Source organism: Camelus dromedarius, chromosome 5 (genome assembly GCF_036321535.1).
Source record: "Camelus dromedarius isolate mCamDro1 chromosome 5, mCamDro1.pat, whole genome shotgun sequence".
Lineage (NCBI taxonomy): Eukaryota > Metazoa > Chordata > Mammalia > Artiodactyla > Camelidae > Camelus > Camelus dromedarius.
Genome location: NC_087440.1, coordinates 55302691 through 55328337, shown reverse-complemented (window position 1 = coordinate 55328337; position 25647 = coordinate 55302691). Strand labels below are relative to the sequence as shown.

General features: G+C 33.2%; 1 protein-coding gene across 6 annotated transcripts in view; it reads right to left on the bottom strand.

Moving 5' to 3' along the window:
- The window catches only part of KTN1 (kinectin 1), a 99788-nt gene that overhangs the window by 60620 nt on the left and 13521 nt on the right, over positions 1 to 25647 (bottom strand). For 5 of the 6 annotated variants that reach the window (XM_031453767.2, XM_064485974.1, XM_064485971.1 and 2 more), the window contains exons 2-4: positions 5833 to 6385; positions 2557 to 2703; positions 890 to 1063 (exon numbers count right to left, since the gene is read on the bottom strand). In XM_031453767.2, the coding sequence (XP_031309627.1) occupies positions 890 to 1063; positions 2557 to 2703; positions 5833 to 6355 (844 nt within the window). In that variant the 5' untranslated portion in view covers positions 6356 to 6385. The remainder of the gene's footprint in view (positions 1 to 889; positions 1064 to 2556; positions 2704 to 5832; positions 6386 to 25647) is intronic. The other variant, XM_064485972.1, reaches the window with a different exon arrangement.

Here is a 25647-nt window from a genome sequence, read left to right as displayed (position 1 = left end):
CAAACAAGAGTAAACACTCTAATCAAGAGAGAAAGAGTGTTTATCATCTTTAATACAATATGGAATAATTACATTAACTAAAAATTTGCTCAAACTGCAGAATATTAAAGTGCCAATATAACCTTACTTTAAAAACTTAAAAAACATTCAAATGTCTAGTACATGCTAGTATCTGGACTAAATATATTCACAAATATTCTCATTTAATCATAATATTCATGACATATAAACCAAATTTTAGAGATGAGAAATAAGCTTAAAGACAATTATAAAAAGGAATTTTGATTTTACAAAGATCAAATAGATAAAAGTAATCCTCACATTTAAAAAAATTCACGCATCACACATCCCCTGAATCACCCACCTCAGTTCCTCCAGGGCTCTTATATTAGACAACAGCTTCCTCTTCTTAAAAGCAACTGCCATCCATTAGACCCAAAGGAGTCCAGAGCTTTTAATACTTCAGCTATATTACAAGTTTTAAAAGGCAGTTGTGTACATGTATGGGAACAAGGGGTATATAGGAACTTTGTACTTTCCACTCAATTTTTCTGTGAACCTAAACTGCTCTTTAAAAAAGTCTATTAAAAATAATAATAGTAAAAGGCAGTTGTGAATTAGCATAGAAACCTCTCAGAGACAATAACAACAGGGAAAATATCACCAGACAGCAAAACAGCTATAAGATCTTATTAGGCAAGTCGAAGTCCAAAATCCAGCTCTACAAAACTAAGAAGGCTGGATTAGAAAACTATCAATAAATCTTTTACGACAAAGATTCTATTAGTCTTTTGCAAGTCATTGGTTCTATGAGGAAAATGCACTAACTCCATCAGAACTGAAAAATGTATTTTTTCAATACAACTGACTGTCACATTCTGTATATTACCTTTGTCAGTTTCAATCTTCAGTTTTTTACTCCCTGTTTTCTGAATTCCTTCTACTTGGTCAGGTTTAATCAGATCAACCTCTCTCTTATCCACCACAGGATTTGCGTCAGCATTATCCATCAAAGGAATGTAAGTTGTTGCATGAATGAGGGGTTCATCTACCAAGACTGCAACTGAAGTTCAACAAAATCAAAATTATTCAGGGTTTTTTCATTAACAGAGTAATTAAATAACATGTAAGCACAGTTAAGTTTAGTGATAAATGTACTTATTTTCAAATCTCTAAGACCAGCTCAATTTAGCTTTAAATTCCTATTTTATCATTTAACAAGTCAAAACACTCTTCTAATTAAGCAGTACCCGTTCAATATTTTATAGTAAATCATTTATGTTATCCAAAGAGTGTTACACATCTTGTCTCCCTAACAAGTATCTGTAAAATCCTTCTTATACAACCTTTACAGTTTAGTTAGTTCTCATGTTTCTCCTGATTTAACTAAGAATCCATTCATAATGAGTGCTCAAGGAAAAATATTATTTTCTATTTATGTTGGTACTTCATTGAGTTCTTATCCAATTGATAATTCTTAATGGAGTTTTTTTCACTTGCTAGATACAAAAATTAGACACTGTTCCTTGCAGATATCTTCTCATTTCTAATAGTTATGCCTCTAATTTCCTCGACACATCCTATTAGAGTGGCTGAAACTTCCATCCAGAACATTAAAAGTGGAAGAAGGAAGCCTCCTTATATTGTTCCCAATTTTAATAAGAACTCTAAGAACTTGAACATTTAAGTCTGATACCTCTGGGTAAAAGATACAAACTTCTACACCCATATGGAAGTCTCACTATATCCCTACTTTAAGAAACAACAACAGCAACTTTAGGACATGCGTAGTTCTTTTATATGAAATCTGTAATAAATATTTAATATTATCAAATATTTTGGGGTAATATTTTTCTGTACCTGGTTGCTTGATATATCGTAATTTTAATGCAAATCAAAGAATTTCATCTTTTCCCTTTCCAATTTTACTATTTTCTAGTACTACTTGATACCATAGCCCAATATTATAAAAATCACTGTTTAATCTACATAAATTTCATAGCTAAGTCTTCCTTAGACAATCCTGAATGAATAAAAATTGTGCCATCACATTTAATAGGATGCTTCCCATGTATATATACATATATACACATACATACAAATTGCTTGGTAAATAATTAGGAACATAGGGTAGTGACAGACCTAGCTAATGTTCTCAAGATAATCTTTAAAAAGTACAATACTAAATACTAAAAATACTAAAAAGTACAAATATTTCAGGAATGCTTTTCTTCTATAGAGCTTGTATACTATTTACATTATTTTCAAAACTCAGTTAAGAGTGAGAATATTTATATATGCTTTGTCCTTTTAAAATTTCAGATAAAGTTCTTCATCACAAACTTATACCCTGCACATCTGTCAAAGTACTACAAAGCCACAAGGCCAACAGAACTCTGGACTTGCATCAGTATTAAAGTTGTTACAGTACACATTAAGCTGGGAATCAGAGAGCATGTGAGGTCTCTAGGGTCCTTGCCCTAATATACTTCTCTAAAATTAGTATTTATAAAAATATGTATCAAAAGAAATAAATAAATAAAAATACATATCTACACATTTCACCATTTTCAGTCTTTTGCTTCTTTGATGAAACTTTCTTCTTTCCTGATCCACCTTCTTGTTTAGTCTCTTGATGCAGGGGTAATGATTCTTGCTTTTTTGAAGGTGCCATAAGAGGTTCCACCTTTTTATCCTGATCATCTTTATTAAAAACAAAAAAATCATCATAGCAAACAATGAACACACCAGGAAAGATTTGATTATTAATGAATACTTCCCAGAATGCTTTACCACCAAAATTTTAAACTGATAGACAATTCTTTCACTTATCATTCTAGCTTTCTTACTCTACCACACCCGCTTTTTAACTTCATCAAGACTTCTAGTACTTGCTCCATCTTTAATATCCCATTTCTCTGTCACTCCTACCCCTCCCTACTCAGTTTAAAGGCATGGCCAAATCTCTTATCTCAAAAAATAAAATCTCTCCCACCACTGTAATCCCTCTCCTCCCACACCCATTTCCTTCTAATACTGACAAAAAGAATAGTCTGTACTTCCTTTCCTACAAATCATTTCTCAACTAATTGCAACCTGATTTTTATCTCCTCTATTATATCCATGAAAGATTTTACTCAGGTCCCTAGTGTCCCAAATGCCATACTCTTATCAATTATATCCTTTAATCATTATTTGATTTCTATTTAGCATTTCATACTACTGGTCTCTTCCTCCTCAAAAATTCTCTCCTCTCCATTATGCTGAGTGAAATAAGCCAGCCACAAAAAAACAAGTATTGTATGATTTCACTTGTATAAAATCATATAAAGTATGATATGAAATTAAAAGGTAGTTGACAGGAATGAGAGGGAGGGAAGAATGGGGAATTAGTGCTTAATGGGTACAGAATTTCAGTTGGGAAAGATTGATAAAGTTCCTGAGATGGCTGGTGATGATGACTGCACAAGAATGTGACTGTACTTAATGCCACAGAACTATACACTTAAAAATGGTTAAAATGGTTATTTTTATGTTATATTTATTTTACCACAATAAAATAAATAATATTTAAATTCTCTCCTATCAGCTCCCATAATTTCTCAGAATATTCCTTTGAAGTCTCCTTTGTAAGCTGCTCTTACTGAATACCTCATATGCTGATATTCTTCAGGGTTGTGTCTTCATTTTAAATACTTTCCTTGAAATGATCTTATTCACACCCACAACTTCAACCATTACCTTCATGTTTAAGGCTTCTAAATCTGTATTCCAGCCTTACGCCTCTGCACTTAAATTTCCTACTGCATCCTGAACGGCCCCATATATAAGTGGCCCCCATAGGCACCAGAAACACAAACTGAAAGCATTCTCCTCTCCGTACACATCCATTCTCTTTCCATTATTCCCCATCTCAGTGCTACCAACATCAACCAATCAGAGGTTGGCTAGCTCTTTCTGTAAAGGACTCAACAGTAAATACTTCAGGTTTTGCAGGCCATTTAGACTCTGTCACAACTATCCACCTGCTGTTGCAGCGTGAAAGCCAGGCACAGACATAGTAAAAACATGAGTGTGGTTGCATTCAAAATAACTAACTTACAGACATGGAGGTTTGAATTTCATATGATTTCCACATTTAACAAAATATTACTCTCCTTTCGATTTTTTTCCCAAACTCTCTGAAATTTAACAACCAATCTTGGCTCATGGGCCATAAAAAATAAGAAGCAGACCAGATCTGGCTCACAGGTTATGGTTTGCCAACCCTGATCTAACTTACAACTTGGAAATCATCTTTGATCCTACTTTCTCCTTTCTCTGCCATACCCTATCCAGTAAGTTTAGTCATGTCATTTTTGCTTTGTAGATCTCTCTAATCTACTGTTTCTTCTGTCACTACCATAGCTCAGTCCTTCAACTTAATTTTGGAAAACAATAATCTCTTAACAAGTCTGCCTACATCAAACACATGAAACTTGTCCTCCCAAGTTCTGCCAAAGATATTTCTCTAAAATATAAATCTGACCATATAAAATAACCTGCTTGACATAATCTTCCACAATGGCTAAACTGTAACATTCCAGCTCCTTAGCACTGTATACAAAAATCCTGATTTCAGCTTTGTTTTCGGCTACCATTTTGTGTTCTGTTCAGCTAGCCGTTTTGTGCTCAGCTTTTCAGCTACCACTCCCTACCTCCCATTTCATGGTTCAACGATACGCTGTACTCTTGTACCTTTATGTCTTCATGCATCATCTTCGGCCAATAGGGAATGAGACCCACTATTTGCTCAATGAAGTGATTCATTCTGGAAGACCCAACTCAGGCACTGCCTCCTCTGTAAAGCTTTTCATCCCTGGTCCCCATAAGTAGTAGCTGTTTTGGCTTCTGTACTACTTCTGTACTTTGTACATCTCTTAACATATATGTCCTCCTCCCCAACTAAAATGTGGGGTGCTTACTCTCATTTCCATAGTATCAAGTCTTGATCATAGCTGGCAAGCAAATATTTAAAATCCAAAATAACTAATTTAATAACCCACAAATTAAGATACAAAAACAATTTAATAGTAAACACAAGCCCTTTCATACACAGCAAATTGTTTGCAGTTTCACCCATCATCACACCATTTCTCATGTCCATTCCATTGTACCTGTTAACTCCTCTCCTTGGAATACTCCAGCCACCAAGGAAAGCTAGCTAGTATTTATTCAACCTTTAAGATAATTTTAGGCATTACATGCTCTAAGTGTCCCACCTTAGAACTCTTACACTGGTTTAGACATACCTAAATCATTATACTAAACCTTTTACAGTATAATAACCTAATTCTGTTTGTGTCTGCAGTTAGCATGCGACTACCTTAGAAATGCAGTCTTCATACAGTCCTAGTACTTAATATAACATCTAGCATGAAACAGATGTATAATGTTTGCAAAATGAATCAATCAAGGGTGAAAATATCTGATTTTTTTTCATCTTTAATTCCTATCACACTGATTAGAAAGTATTGGTTGAAATACATGTAAGTTTCTAAGTACTGATATTTACAGGTCCTTAGCGGTTTTAGCATAACAGTTAGATGTTATATGTTACTATTAAAGGTCTTTTCCATATTTGTCACATGAAATTTAGTTTTAAATGCTGTTTTATGATCAATACTAATTATTTCTAACAGCAATTAATGAAAGCACAGTGAAAAGGATAATGATCTCGATTTCAGATTCAGTACTTAACATTTGCGTGTACACTTAAAAAAGATACCTGAACTTCACACTCTAAAGTTATTAAAATATAATCATGTAATAAAGTTAAATAGATTACAATACCGCTTCCATTTTTAGACTTTTTCTGCCCTGGTTTCTTCTTTGAGGCAGCTGCTTCAGAGGGAGGGGTGGGCTGTTTAGTAACTGGGACAGGTTCTACTTTTTTGCATGGAATCTTTGATACATCACTTTCTTTGGTGACCTGCTCTTCTAGTACAGGCTTGTGCTTCTTTTCCTTCTTCTTTCTTTCTCTAACACTACTTGAAGTTTCAGCCACATTCAGTGGAACAGGTACAACTTGCTCATCTTCTACAGACAAGGCATCAGATAATTTGAAGTCCCGGGGTACACTCTCAGAATCTGATTCATGGAGGTTCCCATTCTGGATTTCTTTCTTTTTATTCTTTTTCTTTTCTGCCTTCTTTTTATCTGTTTTGGTAGGAATAAGCTTTTGTTCTCTTTTCTGTTTTGCAAGAACTTCATCATATAATGTTTCTTTCATGAAAAGCCAGAAGAAGAGGAAAATTACTGTTATGACTACTGAAGGAATAAGGACAATAAAATATGTTGACTCATAAAACTCCATGGTGCTTTTGTTAATGTGATTCTATAAAACCTAAATGTGAAAAAAGGAAAAAAAAAGTCAATCAGTCTTATAAAAATTAAACACACAAAATCTCTGCTCTTTCTATTGGTATTTCAGATTTAACCTGATTTACAAATCAAAGCAAGTTAGTTTTTTAAATCACATACTTGATTACTGTGCCAACTACAATTCAAATATGCAATTTAAAAACCATGGTAACTAGAAGGAGGATAACACATTCCTCTCTTTTTAAATCACGTGATCCTAACAGAAGGAAAAAAACCTAGCCATCGCATTACTTTTTCCCCCAAACATTTACTTTTGACACTATTAGTATTTAGCTTTTTTCCCTCTTATCATACAATCTTCATGAATATCACTGTATAAGGACATAAAGAGGCATTAACTACTACCAGCAAACTGGATATTCATTAAAAGTATCACACTCTTAACAGCAAAGAAAATAGAGGTAGTTCATTCCTTCATTTAGATCCAAGCTCATTCATAAACTGTGAGCACCTTTATTTCAGTAACTAACAGCCTAATAATACAGTGGGATAAAACAAGGTATTATGGACTCACAACAAAATAAAAATCAAAATGTTAAGACATGTCATTTGGCACTAAAATAAGGTACAAATTAGATGCTTTTCTCGATTTTTTTTATTCCATACTACAAAACAAGTTATATTGCAAAAACAAAGCTGGCAATCACCTTATCTTAGCAATTTTTAATCAGTAAGCAAAAATTTTAACGATATTAACATAATCCTGGACTTACTAAGAGACAGTCTTAACCAGATGAAGGGGAAAAGGCATCATGTGCTAACAAAATACTAAAAGGATCTCCACACATAATTGTTCTTCCCTGACAATTCATGAATTATCCAAGATTTTTAATTAATTAGACATATTTTTACTGTGCCTAAGTGTTACTGGTCAAGCAGAAATGCTTTTTAAAAGACTTTTATTTTTGGCTTTTTGTTTGTTTTGACATTACCATCCACAGGCTACTAAGTCCTTCAACTTTGCAGAGGGTTGGGGGAGGATAAAGGACAAAACAATGAGTTAGAACTCCATTGATTTTTGCTCTGGGGTAAGAAAAGAGGCTAAGGCATTTAGCAGCAGCCACAGATTCTGAAAAAAAGGTCAAGTCAAAGTCAGAAAGGCTTTGATGAAGAGTAAGTTGCAGCCATGTGCAGCCTAGGTATTAGGAGAGCAAAATCTATGATTAAGCAGAGCAAGAAACAAACATTCAGGAAGAAGACAGGCCAGGAGACTACAAGAACTCTGAAACTCCTCAAATGGTCTGATGATTTTCTAGTTCCCCTTTCCAGGTCTCGTATAAGCCTAGAAGAATCACAATTCCCATCTTTGGATTTTCATGAGATTCCCTTCACATAATTAATTCAATTCCTCTTCATTTGAGCTCTCTTTCTGCATCTAGGAGGAGCCCAACCAGAGCACCAAGACAAACTTAGAGTCAAGAAAATGTCTGCAGGCCTTTAATCCACTATTCCCGATTCTTTACCCTAAGAAATTTACAAGGAAAAGCATATATAAAGATATTCATAGCAATATTACATATAATATGAAAACCTGAAAGAGACATAAAATATACAACATCAGAATGGGTTAAAATATCAATTCAATAAAACATTGCTAATTAAAACTGTAAATGCTAAGACTTTGTTAAATTCAATTAAATCCTGAATGGTCAAAATCATAATTTTACTTGTATGATCAAAATATTTCATGTATAATATAGCTTAAGATGAATATGAAAACGAAAGAAAGGCTTGTGCCAGAATCATGGATGCAGTCTCACTTGCGTTATTTTAAATTTTGTTAGTTTAAGAGAAATTCTTAAAATGCTCAATTTCTTGCTTATTTTTAAAAATGGCAAAATTAATACATACTACGATATCAATATATATCAGAGTTTCACATTATTCCCGTGGGCATAAGAGTAATGTAAGGAGAGGGGAAAGGAGGCAAAAGGAAATGAGCAATGAAATCCAGGGGAATACAGGGAGAAGAGCAAAGACAAGAAGACACTTTTTAAGTTGGGAAGGGGGAGACAACAGAAAAATAAAAGAAAGGGGAAGAAGAGGTTGAAACCGTTAATTTAGCTGAAGGTGAAAGGAATCAGGTCATCAAAATTTTCTCTAAGTCCACAGAAGCAATTTAATGTATATATGCTGAGTTAATAAAATCTGAGATGACAACAAAATACACCAACATTAATTTCTCCCATATTATCACGTTCCCTTTGTAATATTAATGACCTTTTAACCTAATCATTTCTTAAACCTTAATAGATTTCAATTTTAATAGAATAGCTAAGGGTGTACACCTGAAACACAACATTGTTAATCAAATATACTTCAATTTTTTAAAAAAACTATATATTCAGTGTAATCACAAAAATGTACAAAATAAAATCTGTGAATAGAATAATGAATAAAAGGAAATATACCCCAAAAAACAAAAAACACCAGCTAACAGTGGTACAGATTTCTGTTAGGTGAACCAGGAGAGAGATATCCATGGGGTCCTAAGAAATCAAACCCAAATCACTGGCTTTATCTTTTATTTGGACATAAATCAGTCAAAAAAACTTATAAAAGGTATCAGTCCTTCCTTAAAACAAACAAAAAAGTATACATACTCACTAAGGTATACATATAATGTCAAAAGATTTCTGGACACTCTGAAGGGTATGTATGGATCACAGGTTAAAATAAGAGATGAGAGCTTTTAGCCCTGACTTGCTCTAATCCCCCACCACCACTCCGAGAAAAAGTTAACAGAATGGATATACATATTCTGTTCCATCTGAGTATGTATTATAAATGTTAATCAAATAGTTTTAAAATTCTATTTACTTGCATTCCCATAACTTAAGTTTGTTCATACAAAAACTGAGTTGCACACTGAGTTAAATTTTGTAAACTTCTCAGAAGGCTTGATAATCTGTTTATATTAATGTAACAAATAATACAAAACCTAAAATTTTAAATGACATAAAAAAAATCAAGGAGCAATGACTATAAGTTCAACAGAATTACTTAATCAAAAAGGATAAAAAATATATATATAATGATGGGTCTACTGTTTATAATGATAAAGCAGTGAAATTAAGTGAGGGATACCTACAGAAATATCACACATTTAAACATCAAACTGTTTAAAATAATTAAGACAGTGTACTGCAGCAAAATACATTACATAATAAAAAAGTTGAAAATTATTTATGTTGAGCACAATTACATACATACATAGTCTGAGACTACATAAAAATGAGAATCATTACATTTTTTTAGAGTGAGATTATGTACAGGTCATTTGTTCAATGTTAATTTCTTCTGCATTAAAACAGAAATTTACGTAACTACCCTGAATGCACAATATTACACTTTTAAAAGTTTAAACACAAATTTAAAAAAAAGAATTGTTATTTACATATGCCCAGAAGGGAAAAAGGAAGCAAGTTTGATCAGTATACTACTGAATTTTAAGTAAATATAAAAATTTCGAAATCTGTTTTCTTACTACCGTGGCATTTCAGTTACTCTTGCCTTTGCCATCACTTTCTTTAAACTAAAAGAGAATTTAAAACAAATGACACTAATGAAACTAATTTCATAAATTCTGTTCTTCAACTGATAAATGGATGTCAACTGGAGTGACTAAAAAGAACTACTAGGGAAAATTTTAAGAAAATTTCAAGACTAAAATCTGAACAATCTTTTTCCACTGATTATACCAAATAACATACAAGCAGGCACATTTGTAAAGAGCAATCAACTGAGGGAAAGGTAGTTTTCAACCCAAGAACACTTAATTTCATAAAAGTTCCTGTATACATCTATAATGTCTGAAACAACTAAATGAATATACCTCTAAAAGATATATAAGCACCCAGAGGAGCCTACAGTAAGAGCTTTATTCAACGTACAACATAGTTAAAAACAAGTAGCTATGAAGCTTAAGCCAAAAGTTCTTATTATAAGTTCTTTGTAAAAACAGTGTTCATAAGTTAAAAAATCTACCTGTGACCTGATCATACTAATTCTAAATAGTTTGTATTCCAAACATGCCACTACTCATACCATGTTTCTCTTCCTTTAAATCCATAATAAAATCTTATGTTGTCTTTTTAATGTACAAGTTAATCTTTTTAAGGAAAAATATTTATTTATGGAAGTACTCTACAGTGACAAAAAGTCTACTGGCAGACATACATCATTTAATCAGATTTCCATTTCACAAACAGAACTTATCTACAGTATTTTCTGAACTCTTCTTGCTAAAATTTAAGATTAGACATTGTGTTGTCACTAACCTTCAAATAAAGTATTCCTGTCATATTCCAGATATATCCTGAACAAAAATAAATATGAAGACTGATGAATAGCAACACAATGAAGCACAAAAATAAAGTTAAGAGCCTCGATTTTTGGTCATAATTCTGCCTTGGTTCCAGGGGTCTCTTCTTACATAGCTCTAAGGTCCAAATTACTTGCATGATCCTGAAAATGCCAAATAAAAAAATTTAAGTGGTCCCAAGTTGGTGATGCCCATAGTGCATGTGCCAGAAGTGAATGCACACTTCTTTGGTGGAATGCTCCCTCAAGGAGCCTCAGGAATGCCAAAGATTGTCATCCATATAAGAGCCCACAACCCAAAATGATAGGAATGAGATTAGCCACCATGAACAAGAGACAACAGAAATAAACTAAGGAATCAGACCCCTACAGATTTAAGATACTGGAATTAATCGATAATGATTACATTATATACACATAAAGAATAAGAGGAAACTGGGAAAATACGCAAAGAACAGAACCGTCAAAAGTAACTGGGTAGACAGGAATCAATTAGGACTTCTACAAATGGAAAATATAATCGAATTTTAAAATCCAATGGGTAGGTTAACATAGGTGCAAGGAGACCAATTTAAATGACTATTTCAATAGGCCAAATAGATCTGATGAGAGTGAATCAAGTCAATGCAGATACAGATACTTTGGTAAAACAATTAACAGGACAAGGCAACCACAGCACATGGTGAAAGTGAGGGAGGAGTCTAAGACAAGTCCTATATTTCTAGCTTGGAAGAATCCATAAATGATGAAACCACATGTCAAATTCAAGAATATAGGAATGGGCTCGTGTCCGGGAGTTTATACATGATTTTGAAGAATCATAAAGTACAACCAGCTAGAGAAGATCAACAGTCAACTGAGTGGACAAAACCAGCTGTAAGAAGCAACTGCAGGTTCCAAATCAGGAAACCAAAAGGAGTGACTTTCTGAAAAGTCCAATTTCACATCCTCCCTACCATCAAATCTAAAAAACTTTGCCTTGTCCTTTGTATCAAATCATCACTTATCCTTCAAAATCCACCACAAATCATACCTATCTTCCACAACAGTCTATTAATTCAATTTGTATAGTTATTTAACACTAATTATATGTCAGCACTGTTTTCTAGGGTGTTCTGAATAAACAGCAAAAAAAGGCCACAATCCTTTACCTTATAGGGCTGACATTCTACTAAAAGACAGCCCATCAATTAATATACAGTGTAAGAGACAGGAACACAAATGACATGTGAGAAAGAACAATAAAAACAATATGGTTCAAGTATAATAAACAAGAATGAAAAGTAGCAGAAGATGAGGTTAAAAAGATCACTTGAAGGGGGCAGGGGGCAGTGAGCAAACCATGTAGTTCCTTACAGACAATTGGAAGGACTGCGGCCCATACTCTGGGTAAAATGAGAAAGCACTGATGGGTTTTGAGTCGAAAAGATAAAGGGAAAAGGTGAAAGCAGGGAAAACTTAAGAGACAACTGAAATAACCTAGGCAAGAAATGATATGGGCAAGCTATTAGCAAAAGTAGTAAGAAGTAGTCAAACTGTGAGTATGTTATGAGGGTCGAGATAAGATAATTTGCTGAGGACTGGAATGTGGGTGTGAGTGAACAAGCAAAGATAATTCCAAAGCTTTTAGAGTAAACCAAATACAAAAAAGTTGCTCTTTACTGAGATGCAAGAAATGTAGGAAAGACATGGTTGGGGCTGAAGACCAGGAGTTAGATTTTAGACAGGTGGAGATGTCCAGTATGCAGCTAAACAAAAAGAGTGCTTAGATAGGTGAAGACATTTATCTGTACAAGCTGGAGATACAAATTTAGGAGTACTCAGCACATGAATTATACTTAAAGCCATAGCCTGGATAAAATCATCAAGGGAATGGGTATAAACAGAACCCAGGTTTCAAGACTGAGCCCTAGGACAATTCAGTGCCAGGAAGATGAACAAGAATTTGCAAAGGAGATTGAGAAGAAGAGGTAGAAAGAAAATTAGGAGCATTTGCCCTGGTTGCTAAATGAATAAAATATATTAAGGAGAGATTAATCACCTCTGTCAAATAGTGTTGATTAAAGTACAATGCAAACTAGGAACTGACTATTGGATTTTAGCAACAGAGACATTTTTAGTGACTTTGACCAAAAACTAGTACAGTGGTGGTGGTGATCAAAACCTGACTGAAATGAATCCTAAAGTGAAAACTCCAGCAGGTGTGGACAAGTCTTTGGAGGCGATTTCCTGTGAAGAAATGAGAGAAATACAGTGGTAGCTGGAGGGGAACATGAGGTTGGACTTCAGTTTTTAAAGACAGAAATATAGCATGTTACTATGCTGACAAAGATGAAAGGGAAATGGAGAAAAGGAAAGACTGACAATGCAGGAGATTGAGGGGTGAGGGGTAGTGTTTTCAAATGACAAGAGGAAATAGAATTTGGTGTAAAAGTAGAGAGACTGGCCTTAGATGGAGGAACAGACATCTACAGAAACACAGGGAAGAATGAGTATATAAGCACAGGCAAGGAGGTAGACAAAGTGTAGAAGTCTGTGAACATCCTCTTCCTAATACCACTCTTCGCTTAATGAAATGGGAAACTAATTAGTTCAGAAAAGATGATCCTAGCAGTCCTATAAAACATATTACAATTATTATATTGTTAATTTTTATTCTTTATATAAACTGTTTATTTTGATTATCCACTTAAATTTAAAACTATGAATGGAGAATACAGGATGTTTAGCAATGTTGCACAAATAGATTTGCTGACTTGAATTTATGATCTAGATGAGGAACTAAGTATACAGTATTTATAAAACAGAGCATAAAAACATAACCTGAGCCTCAATGTGGTTTATTCCTCCAACTCAAGTACCATGCCTATAAGCTAGTTCTCCTTCTCCTAAAACCCTAGAGCATTTATTCTCTACATACACATTCATAGAATTCTGTGAGGAAGGTGACAGTCTAACAAGTATAAGAAGGCAACAATATACCGCAGTTTGATAGATAAAAGAACACAGAATACTGGAACTCAAAATCTAAAATAGATCCAATTGACTTTTTTAAGTTTAGTTTATTGTAAATCATTTCAAATCAGCAGACGAAAGGCTAGATCATTCAGATCATATAAAGACATCCAGACAGGTTAAAGTTTTAAACATGGGAAAAAGTATAAAATATTTGAAAAAACACAAGAAAATAAGTAGGTTCACTTTATTATATACAGCTGTGTATGTTTAAAAGTTTACAAATGTATTAAATCTGCAAGAATTTTTAAAAACTGAATTCTACAAATCAGTAAGAAAAAGACATCAATGAGAAAAATAAAGTATTAATCATTTCCTGAAATGGCCAAAATATAAAAACTCATCTAAATCTCCATTCTGTAGCTAGTCGTTAAACTAAAAGCATAATGACTCCAGAGCTCACAATATTTATAAAATTGTATTTTAAAATAAGAAGGAAAAAAGATTCAAAGGAACCAAAGACAAGATAATCTAGAAAATCAAACAATGAGTTGCCTGACTTGAGAACTTCATTTACAAACAGCTTTTCTAAAATTAACTTTACAGACTACACTGAAATCAAAGCTGTAGTGCAATTTCTCCTTTTAAACTGCAACACATAGTTATTTCTATGACTCACACCTTATTAACACACCCCTTAAGTTATTTCAGCAATACCCTTTCTGGAGTATGGCCACCCCAATCTGAAACAAATCCAACTAAGGCCAGAGATGAGTAATGAAATTAAATTTCTCCATTAGGTATCGTGTCACAACACGTGAAACTTCTGTTTTATTCTTTTAACCAAAGTTACTTTCCTCCCTTTAATACAAGAATAGATACATCCATTTGAACAGCTCCTCCAAGAAACTGAAAAGGATCTGCATAGCTGGTAGCTGCTGAAAGTTAATCAGTATCTTTCAGGCTTTTGCCTACCCATCAAGCCCCAACTAGTCCATTTTCTCAGGAAAAGATATTGCTTATTTTAAAATATCTCCACATGAGATAACCTAGTTAAAAGTTTATTCTGTAAAGAAAGCCAACTTATGATAACTTAACTAGACAAATTTAAAGCTTTAATATCAAAAGCTTAGTGCACATTTAAATATTTAGCATATCAAATCAATATACAAAATCTTTCCAAAGACTAGCATAAATCATCAAAATTGTTCAAAAATTAACATTAGAACATGAAATTAACACTAATAATGTACTTTTAAAACAGCTGTACCATATACAGGAGACTCTCTCCCCCTAAAATCTATAGTCTTGGCCTACCTTTACTTTTTTCATAAGATCTCTGGGTTGGAAATGGCCATCTAATTCAACTAGCCACCCAAAAACCAGACCCAGCTGAATGGTCAGTGAGCCTATGTTCAAGAGGTTTAAGAGTCTCCCATAAGCCCCTTTTATAAAAGACATTAGAATATTCTCCTAGTTTTGATGCAAAAATCTTATCCTGTAACTTCTTGTGGCCCTATAACTACCCTAACCTCACCAACTATGTCCAATCCCACTAACACAAGGCAGTCCTAACAACTGATGTCTGGTACCAGTTAAATTTATCAACAAACAGAAAAATTACTTCAAAATCTGTCATCCCTTAGGAAAAGTTTGGCTAGGGTGTTAAACATAACAAGCCGATAAAATAACTCATAAATGCATCACCTTAGGTCACTCAACAACATAAGCACTAAAATGATAAAATGCTACATTTATTCTTGCCTAGTCCCAAAAAAGACATAATACTTAACACCATTTCACAAACTAAAGATAAAACGTATATGATGAGACAAAAATGTCAAATACTATCTGAAAAAAGTCTAAGGGAAATACTGGAAAAGTTTAACTTATGAAACAAGAATTTTTAAAACTTCCCTAAGAATTGCCAAATAGATACAAAAGAAAAAGGCCCAAATACATATGAAAATTTTAATATATAATCAAAGGGTCACTGCAAATCAGTAAGTAAAATATATGGATTATTTAATAAATAGTACTGGCACAAATGACAGTCATTTTGGGGGGAAATATCTATCATAATTACATATGGATCAAAGTTTCTTTGGTTTTGAGGGCTTTTCTCTGTATATATATTTTTATTAAAGTATAGTCAGTTTACAATATGTTGTGTTAATTTCTGGTATACAGCATAATGCTTCAGTCATATATGAGCATACATATATTTGTTTTCATATTTTTTTATTATAGGTTACAAGATACTGAATATAGTTCCCTGTGCTATACAGTAGAAACTTGTTGTTTATCTGTTTTATATATATTAGCTTGTATCTGCAAATCTCGAACTCCCAATTTATCCCTTCCCATTCCCTTCCCCTGCCCTCCTCCAGTAACCATAAGTCTGTTTTCTATGTCTGTGAGTCTGTTTCTGTTTTGTAGATAAGTTCGTCTTTTTTTTTTTTTATTCCACATATAAGTGATATTATATGGTACTTTTCTTTTTCTTTCTGGCTTCACTTAGAATGACATTCTCCAGGTCCATCCATGTTGGCATTAACTTATTTTTTTATGGCTGAGTAGTATTCCATTGTTTAAATATACCACAGCTTCTTTATCCAGTCATCTGTCAACGGACATTTAGGTTGTTTCCATGTCTTGGCTATTGTAAACAGTGCTACTATAAACATTAGGATGCATGTATCCTTTTGAATTAGAGTTCCCTCCAGATAGGTGCCCAGGAGTGGGATTGCTGGATCACAGGGTAGTCTTTCGAGGAATCTCCATATTGTTTTTCATCCTCCATAATGGCTGCACCAAACTACATTCCCACCAACAGTGTAGGAGGGTTCCCTTTTCTTCACACCTTCTCTAGCATTTATTGTTTGTGGACTTTTGAATGATGGCCATGGATCAAAGTTTTAGAGGTTAAAAAAATTAAACCAAGAAAAAACTGGAAGACAAATGTATTTCTTTGCACTTTAAAATAATCTTATTTTATAAAAGGCCTTTGGGGGGTATATAGCTCAGTGGTAGAGCACTTAGCATGCATGAGGTCCTGGGTTCAATCCCCAGTATCTCCACTAAATTAAATTAAAATAAAATAAAATAAAATAAAATAAAGTGCCTTTTTTTCTATGTCTCATGTAAAATCCAGAGCCACAAAGGAAAAGACTGGAAAATCTCAGTAGAAATTGTTATAAATATTTTATGGGGTAAAAAATAAGTGACTAAACCAAAAATGACAAATGTCTGGTAGCCTTAAATTACAAATATCACTTAAAATGTGGGGGAAAAAAAAAGGATGAACCTGAGAGAAAAAATGAGACATGTTTAGAAGGTTCCCAGAGGAAAAAAGATATCCAATAAATATATTTTTTAAATGCAACCTGAGTCATAGTAAAAAATATAAATTAAAACAATATGTCACCTCTTTCCACTTAGGTTGGCAGGGTAGGAAGATGTAGGAATGAAGGAGTAAGGGACAAGAGAAAATTTTGGAGGTGATGCATATGTTCAATATCTTGATTGTGGTGATGGTTTCACCAGTGTACACATGTCAAAATTTATCATATTGTGCACTTTAAACATGTGCATTTCATTGTACATCAATTATACCTCAATAAAACTATCTTTTAAAAAGGTAGGCATGGGCCAGGAAATACGAAAATGAGTGTACTCTCATATAGTGTTAACTTGATTATAACTAGTACTTTCTTTAGAATTTGGAAAAATCTTAGAGTACAAAAATAGTGCATACTGTTCAACAGAAAAAAATTCCTTTTTCCAGTAGTTTATCCTATAGATATAATCACTGCTAGTAATGTAACTGTAAAACTAGAAAGAACCGTATGTCCAGCATTAAGGAAATGACTAAATAAGCTTGCAGTACAGCTTCACATGTAATATGGGAAGCCATTCAAATAATACTGTAAATAAACTAATGGCCAAAAGGCACATGAAAAAAGGTTCAATATCATTAATTAGCAGAGAAATGCACGTCAAAACTACAATGAGGTATCACCTCACACTAGTCAGAATGACCATCACTAAAAAGTCCACAACCGATAAATGCTGGAGAGGGTGTGGAAAAAAGGGAACCCTCCTACACTGCTAGTGGAAATGCAGTTTGGTGCAGCCATTATGGAGGATGGAAAACAGTATGGAGATTCGTCAAAAGACTAAAAATAGACTTTCCCTATGATCCCAGCAATCCTACTCCTGGGCAGCTATCTGGAGGGAACTCTAATTTGAAAAGATACATGCACCCCAATGTTTACAGTAGCACTATATACAATAGCCAGGACATGGAAACAGCCTAAATGTCCACTGACAGATGACTAGATAAAGAAGTACATACATACACACACACTTTGGAATACTACTCAGCAATAAAAAAAGAATAAAATAATGCCATTTGCAGCAACATGGATGGACTTGGAGATCGTCATTCTAAGTGAAGTAAGCCAGAGAGAAAAAGAAAAATACCATATACTATCACATATATGTGGAATCTAAAAAAAAGACACAAATGAACTTACCTACAAAACAGAAAAAGACTCAAAGACATAGAAAACAAGCTTATAGTTACCAGGGTGGAAAAGAGGTGGAGAGGGATAAATTGGGAATTCAAAATTTGCAGATACTAACTACTATATATATAATAAACAAGTTTCTACTGTATAGTACAGGGAATTATATTCAGTATCTTATAGTAATCTATAATGAAAAAGAATATGAAAATGAATCTATGTATGTATATGTATGACTGAAACATGCTGTACACCAGAAACTGACAGAGCACTGTAAACTGACTATACTTCAATTTTTTTTAATGGAAAAAAAAGAAAAACATATTATAAATACACCAAACATACATAAAAAGCAAGCTGCAGAATGGTACAGAAGGAAAATTTCCTTTTATGCAAGGGTCATGCTCACATATGCTTAAAAATCTCCTGAAAAAACACATCAGAAACCATGAACCCTATGGTGACTTCTAGGTACTTTCCATGGTAACTTTTCACCTTATATTCTTCTGAATGTTTACATTTTCCCACCATTCATACATAACACTCTTATAATATAATTTAAACTTAAATTAAGTTTACTGTATTTTTAAATTATAAATTAAATCATGACTTATCAAAACTAATTTGAGGAAACCATTTCCAGCAATGAGCAAAAACTCTCCAATTAAACCTAACAAAAATTGTTCTGCTTTAAAATAGATTGAGTTTTCTGGAAACAAAGGGAAATCCTGAAAAACAGTGACGATCAAATAGGAACTGAAAGCATTAACGCTCATTTAAGACTAAGACAGGAAAAACTACATTGCAAGTTGGGGAAGTGGAAATGAGACAGGTACATAAAACCGGAATTTTTTTTTAAAAGGTTCAAGTCAGCAAAGGGTAAACTAAGGGAAAAGAAATCCCCATACTGACACAAGGAAAAGAGAAAGCTTGCCTGCTTCTCCTACCAGCCAACAGCTAGACAAAAAGTTTTCATTAAGATTTTATAACCATGGATTCTTAAATTTACATCTACAGTCTCTGCCAGTCCAGAACACTCCCACCCTTTCTACCAAAAATATTACACAAAAATGGCTCCAAGGCCATGAAAGCCTCTGGAAAAAAATTCCTTCTATCCAGTCAGGACTGTACAGCACAGTATCTACAGATACACTCCTGCTGAAGGTGAGTCTACAATAAAAAATGAAAAAAATCAAAGATACAGAGATCATATCACCAAGAAATCCAAATAGAGTAATATGAAAGACTATAAAAAACATTTTTTTCAGCTATTAGAAGCATAAATGAAATCACACACATAGAAAAAGAATAAAATACTCATATTAAAGGCCAGAGAGGTAAGAATTGAAGAAACAGTCATTTGTGTGTAAGCATCCACACACATATGTGCACAGACACAGACATTAAAAACTAAATGGACTGCTAATTCATACACAGTTAAAGAATTATCAGACAGAAAGATAGAGCTAATAAAAAACTGACAATGCTACACAAAATAATACGTTAGGGAAAATATGAAAGAAAAACTATTTAGACATGAAAGAATAAGTCAACAAAGATCAACAAATCAAATGGGACTAAAGAGAGAAAAGAACGAAGAAAGGCAATATTTGATAATGACTAAGAATTTTCAAAAACTGTTGAAAGATATAAATCTCCTAATTCCGGAAGGGCAACAAAATCTAGACAGAATAAATAAGAAGAAACAAATCTAAATGTAATAGTAAAACTGTATAACTCAAAAGATACAAAGTAGGTCTTAAAAGCAATATAGAAAAAATTACCCATAATGGAATAAAATTAGACTTACATATTAGTCAACAATAGAAGCCAAAGGATAATGGAATAAAATCTCCATAGAAACAATGACCATTAACACAGAATTCCAGATCCAGCTAAACACTGGAATATTCAGTTTTCAGAAGCAATAAATAAAGTCTGTCAGCTATGTTTAACAAATTTAATTGGGCAAAAAATTAAAAATACTTTATCTAAAATTTAACAATCTAGAATGCAGTTTTTGTAAACGAGCAATACTTCTTCTTACCAGAGTATAACTGAGAATGTTACAAAACTCTTTCATTAGGGATTACAACTAATGTTCTTCTTAATAAATTCTTCAGGAAGCTAGCAAAAAATTTTCTCTCTCTGGTCCCTCAATTAATGTTCAGAGTTTCCAAATACAAAGCCATATAAAATTAGGGCCAAACTAGACAGCATTTTACAATCAAGTGCACCAACTAAGTAACAGTAAAACCCTGATTATTTTTTTCTAAGACTATATAATCTATTCTGCAGTCTATATTTCAAGTTCTACACTTCTATGATCCACATTTCAATTTTTATTTTAACATCATTCCACAAATTCCTACCTTTGTTAATTGAGAAAGCAAAGAGATATAAAGTCTACACACACAATAAAATTATGACTAAACAGCAAAATCTTACACATATTCAACCTACAAATACATACAAATGAAAACACTAAAATACAGTAAGGGAACTGCTTATATATTTTCATTTTCCTATTTTTTTCCGAAACATTATTTTAATAAATTATTAGCCCATGGTGAAGTTAAAGAATCTTTAAATATTAAGAAATTTCCCCATTCCCATTCACTGAAATCAAGCAGCATTTGTTTCTATATTCACAATCTTATGTGGTCATCTTTCACTGAAATTGTACCTTGAGAATTATGGTTTAAAAAAAATTCACTAAAAAATTTCAGTTACTTATTATACAAGGTTTACTTTATACTACTGAAATTTAACATGCTGAATGAGTGAGTGACTCTCCCACTGATCTGAAAGTTCGCTCCTACTATCTGTGAGGCCAACACAGTGCTCAACATACAGAGCTGTTAGATTTTAATTAGCTAAAAAGGCAACAAGCGTAAATCTGGGAAGGAAAAGAAAATTCATTTTATAACATAAATAGCTTCAAAACATAAATAACTTTATATAGGTAGTCCTTATGACTGTGGATTCTATTTCAAAATAAACCTTCACAAATATAGTATACATCAATACCATTTGTGTTCACCCGTACTCTGAAACACAAAATCAAGGATTTTTATCACGATATGGACTTTTATGTTCTGGAAGTTGCAAAAGGAGGCTCTAACAGAAAAGTTTTTAAAAGTCCAGATAAAACTGCCATGAATTGGAAATAAGTACAAATTTCATATTTTAACAAACATTTAAATCTACAACAATCATCCAGCAAAGAAAACTTTTTTTTGCTGTTGATTCCATTCTTTTGATAGTGCTCCCAGTAAGCAACCAAAGCAAAAAAAAACAGTAAGAGAGGTTAATCTAAGAACAACCTCCAAGAAAAATTCACATCTCTTGAATTTCACTAAATGGATTCCCACATTCTTGAAGTTGGTTTATAAATTATCTAGTTAACATAATTGAAATACTACATATAGCATACCTTGAAAATTTGTGACTACAAAGTCTCCCTTTCAAACAACAGAAATATGATTTAAGAAGTTCAAATGTGATCAGGTATCAGAAATCTTAAATATAGCCACAAAAAAAATTTTGTAATAGCACCAAAACCAATACCTAGGAATAAATACAAAGAGGTGAAAGATCTGTACACTGAAAACTATAAAGATACTATGAAAGAAATTGAAAATGATACAAACACATGGAAAAGATATAGATTCAATGCAATACCTATCAAAATGCAAATGACATTTTTTACAGAAACAGAAAAAACAATCCTAAAATTCATGTGGAACCACAAAAGACCACCAACAGAAAAAGCAATTTTGAAAAAGAATATGGCTTTCTGATTTCAAACTATACTACAATGCTATAGTAATCAAAAAACAGTATGGTAGTGGCATAAAGACCAAGATACATACCAACAGAACAGAATCAAGAACCCGGAAATAGGGGGGAGGGTATAGCTCAAGTGGTAGAGCACATGCTTATTAGCATGCACGAGGTCCTGGGTTCAATCCCTAGTACCTCTGTTAAAAATAAATAAATCTAATTACCTCCTCCACCCCACCAAAAAATAATGAAGTAATACAATAATAAATAAAATTTTAAAAGAACCCAGAAATTAACCCACATATATGCACATAATATTTGACAAAGGAGCCAAGAATACTCAATGGGGTAAGATGGTCTCTTCAATAAATGTTGTCGGGAAAATGGGATATTCACACACAAAAGAATGAAACTGGACCCCTATCGTACAACACTCACAAAAATTAACTCAAAACAGATTAAAAACTTAAATGTAAGATCTGAAACCATAAACTTCCTAGAAGAAAACAGTGGGGAAAAGCTCCCTGACATTGGTCTTAGCAGTGCTTTTTTTGGGTATGATACCAAAAGCACATGCAACAAAAGGAAAAATAGACAAGTGAGACTACACCAAACTAAAAAGCTTCTGCACAGCAAAGAAAAGATCAACAAAAAGAAAAGGCAAGCTCAAAGAATGGGAGAAAAATATTTGCAAACCGTATGCCAGATAAAGAATTAACAGCTAAAATATATAACGAATTCATACAACTCAATAGTCAAAAAAAAATTGTTTTAAATGGGCAAAGGACCTGAATGGACATTTTTTCAAAGATACACAAATGGCCAACAGGTACACGAAAAGGTGCTCAATATCATTGATTACAGGGAAAATGCAATTCAAAACTACAATTAGGTATCACCTTACACCTGTTAGAATGACTATCATAAAAAGACAAGAGACAACAAGTGCTGGCAAGGATATGGAGAAAAGAAAACCTTTGTGCACTGTTGGTAGAAATGTAAACTGGTACAGCTACTGTAGAAAACTATACGAAGGTTCCTCAAGAAATTAAAAATAAAAGTACCATATAATCCAGCAAACCCAATTCCCTCAGGTAAAATACCCAATAGAAATGAAATCACTATCTTAAAAAGATATCTACACCCCCAAGTTCACTGCAGCATTACAATAGCCAAGACATAGCAACAACCTAAGTGTCCATCAACAGATGAATGGATAAAGAAAATGCGGTACATATATACAATGGAATATTATTTGGCCATGAGAACAAAGACCTGCTATTTGCAACATCATGGATGGACCTTGAGGGCATTATGCTAACTGGAATAAGACAAAGACAAATACTGTATGATATCACATGTGGAATTTAAAATAAAACTGAACTCATAGAAACAGAGTAGAATGGTGGTTATCAGGGGCTTTGGGGAGATGTTTTTTAAGGGCATAAACTTGCAACTAGTACATTAAATACTCCAGGAGATCTAATGCACAGCATAGTGATTATGGTCAACAATAATGTACTATAAACTTAAAAGATGCTAACAGAGTAAACTCACACAATGTTATATGTCAATTATATCTCAAGCCAGAAAAAAATGAAAATGTAGGCACAAATTTAGGCCCTATTCCTATGGCCATTCTGCTCTGAACACTGTGCTTAGAAACCACATTTACACAGCAATCTTAAGAGCAGTGAAAAGACAAAGTGCTGCCTTCAACAGTACACTGGTGCCACAATCCGACATTTCAAGATCCACAAAAGACTTCCGCTTTCCCCACTAACAGAAGATGTCTGACATACTGCTTGATAGAGGCAGCACAGAGCAGAGGAATCAAAGTAGAGGAAGGCTCAGTGGTCGTAACCCACCTCCTCCCATACTCAACAGTTTTCAGTCTTTCTGAGTCTCCTCTTAAAATATCTTCCCTTAGGAAAGGCTCCTTAAAAATGAAAAGTACTTTGATGCCAATGGACATTCAAAGCATAGCAAAAAGTATCCCATGGTGAGCTCCAACTGTATCATGGGGCATAAATAATAGTATTTTTTTTTCCCTAAACCCCTAGCCTCCCCATTTTCTTTGATGCTTGCAAGAAAACAAGCAATCAGTAAAAAATAGTCACTAGGCTTGGCTGCCCAATTGTTTTAACTATAGGACTAATCAGTTTTCTTTTTTAGTAAGTAAGAAAAGAACACAATGTAAATCAACTATACTTCAATTAAAAAGTTTTAAAAAATAAAAAAAATTTTAAAAAAGATGTCTGAAAATATTAAAAAAAATTTAGTGATCATCTACTAACAGTAGCAGAAAGCAGTCTAATTTAAATTGGTGAATTCATTATGGGTAAATTTAATGTTACTAACTAAAAAACTTAGGAGCATTAAAAGTCATTCACTATAAACAAGTCATCTCAATGCCTCTCTTTTTTTCCTCTATAAAAAACTTACTAAATCAGGAGAACCCAATACACATCATAGAATGTATGATTTTGGCAAAATACTTGACAAGGTAGACATGCTATGCTTGGAGACAATATAGAAAAGTATTAAAAGATGGCCGATTAGTAGAAGAAATCCAGGAATATTTAAAAAGTTAAATGATCATATCCCAGAGTTGCCAATTAATAATTTAGAAAGAGTCTTAATCATGTATCAAAAGGCTCTGTTCCTCAATGTGTTAAACACAAGGGTATTTCAAAAGAGAACAAAGGACAAATCAACCAAAAATTATTCACAAAATAAGATTTTTATTTATCCTTTGCTACCAAACTCTTTCCGTGTTTCCTGGCTAGACAGTAGGAATTTCCATAACTAGCTCAGATAAGGATGGATACCATGTTATTTCAATGCACAGATGAAAACATACCTCTGAACTTTTGCCTTCTATAGAGCCGGTGTACAGCCATCTTCCCCATTCTTTATTCCCTACCTGCATTTTAGGTATGGTTTATTCTTTTGAATTTTTAGTTTCTGACTCAGGGACATGTGTATGTTAGTTCTGAGTTCAGCCATATCTTTCTGATAATCTTTTGTTTTTCAACCATTATTTTAAAGTGTTTTGAATAGAAGCATCCTTATTGGGCATCTTCATTATTATTTCTACCTATTACCTTGTTTTTTTGAAGCTCAAATTAGTGTATCCTCAGTGTTGTTCAGTGATCTATTTCATCCCTTTGCTCAAATCTGCCCTCTTTTAATCTTGTTGGATGTTATTCAGATCTGATTTTAGTACCACACTAGTTTGTTCTGACTGTAATCAATTAAAATTCATAACCCTTGAAATATGATTCTTGTTTCTGCTAGTTCATCTCACTCATCCTATGTTTCTCTAGTCTGTTTTGAAGTATAGGTATCCCTTGCTAGTTCAACTAAGGCTGAATCATTTTTTTTCTTTTTTGAGGTAGCACTGGTTATCTTGATATCTCAACTCTTGTTGCTTATTGTCTCAAACTGGGAATCAAATATATGTATCCTTTGTTTAATGACTTCATTCTTGAAAACTCTACTGCTAAATGAAAAGCCATCCTAAGAAAACATTTTCATGAATTTTTAATGGGAAATTATGCTGCTGCATTTCAACCAATCAGTTTTCACATAGGAAAACATTAATGTAGTAAAGACGATGAGTTTATAT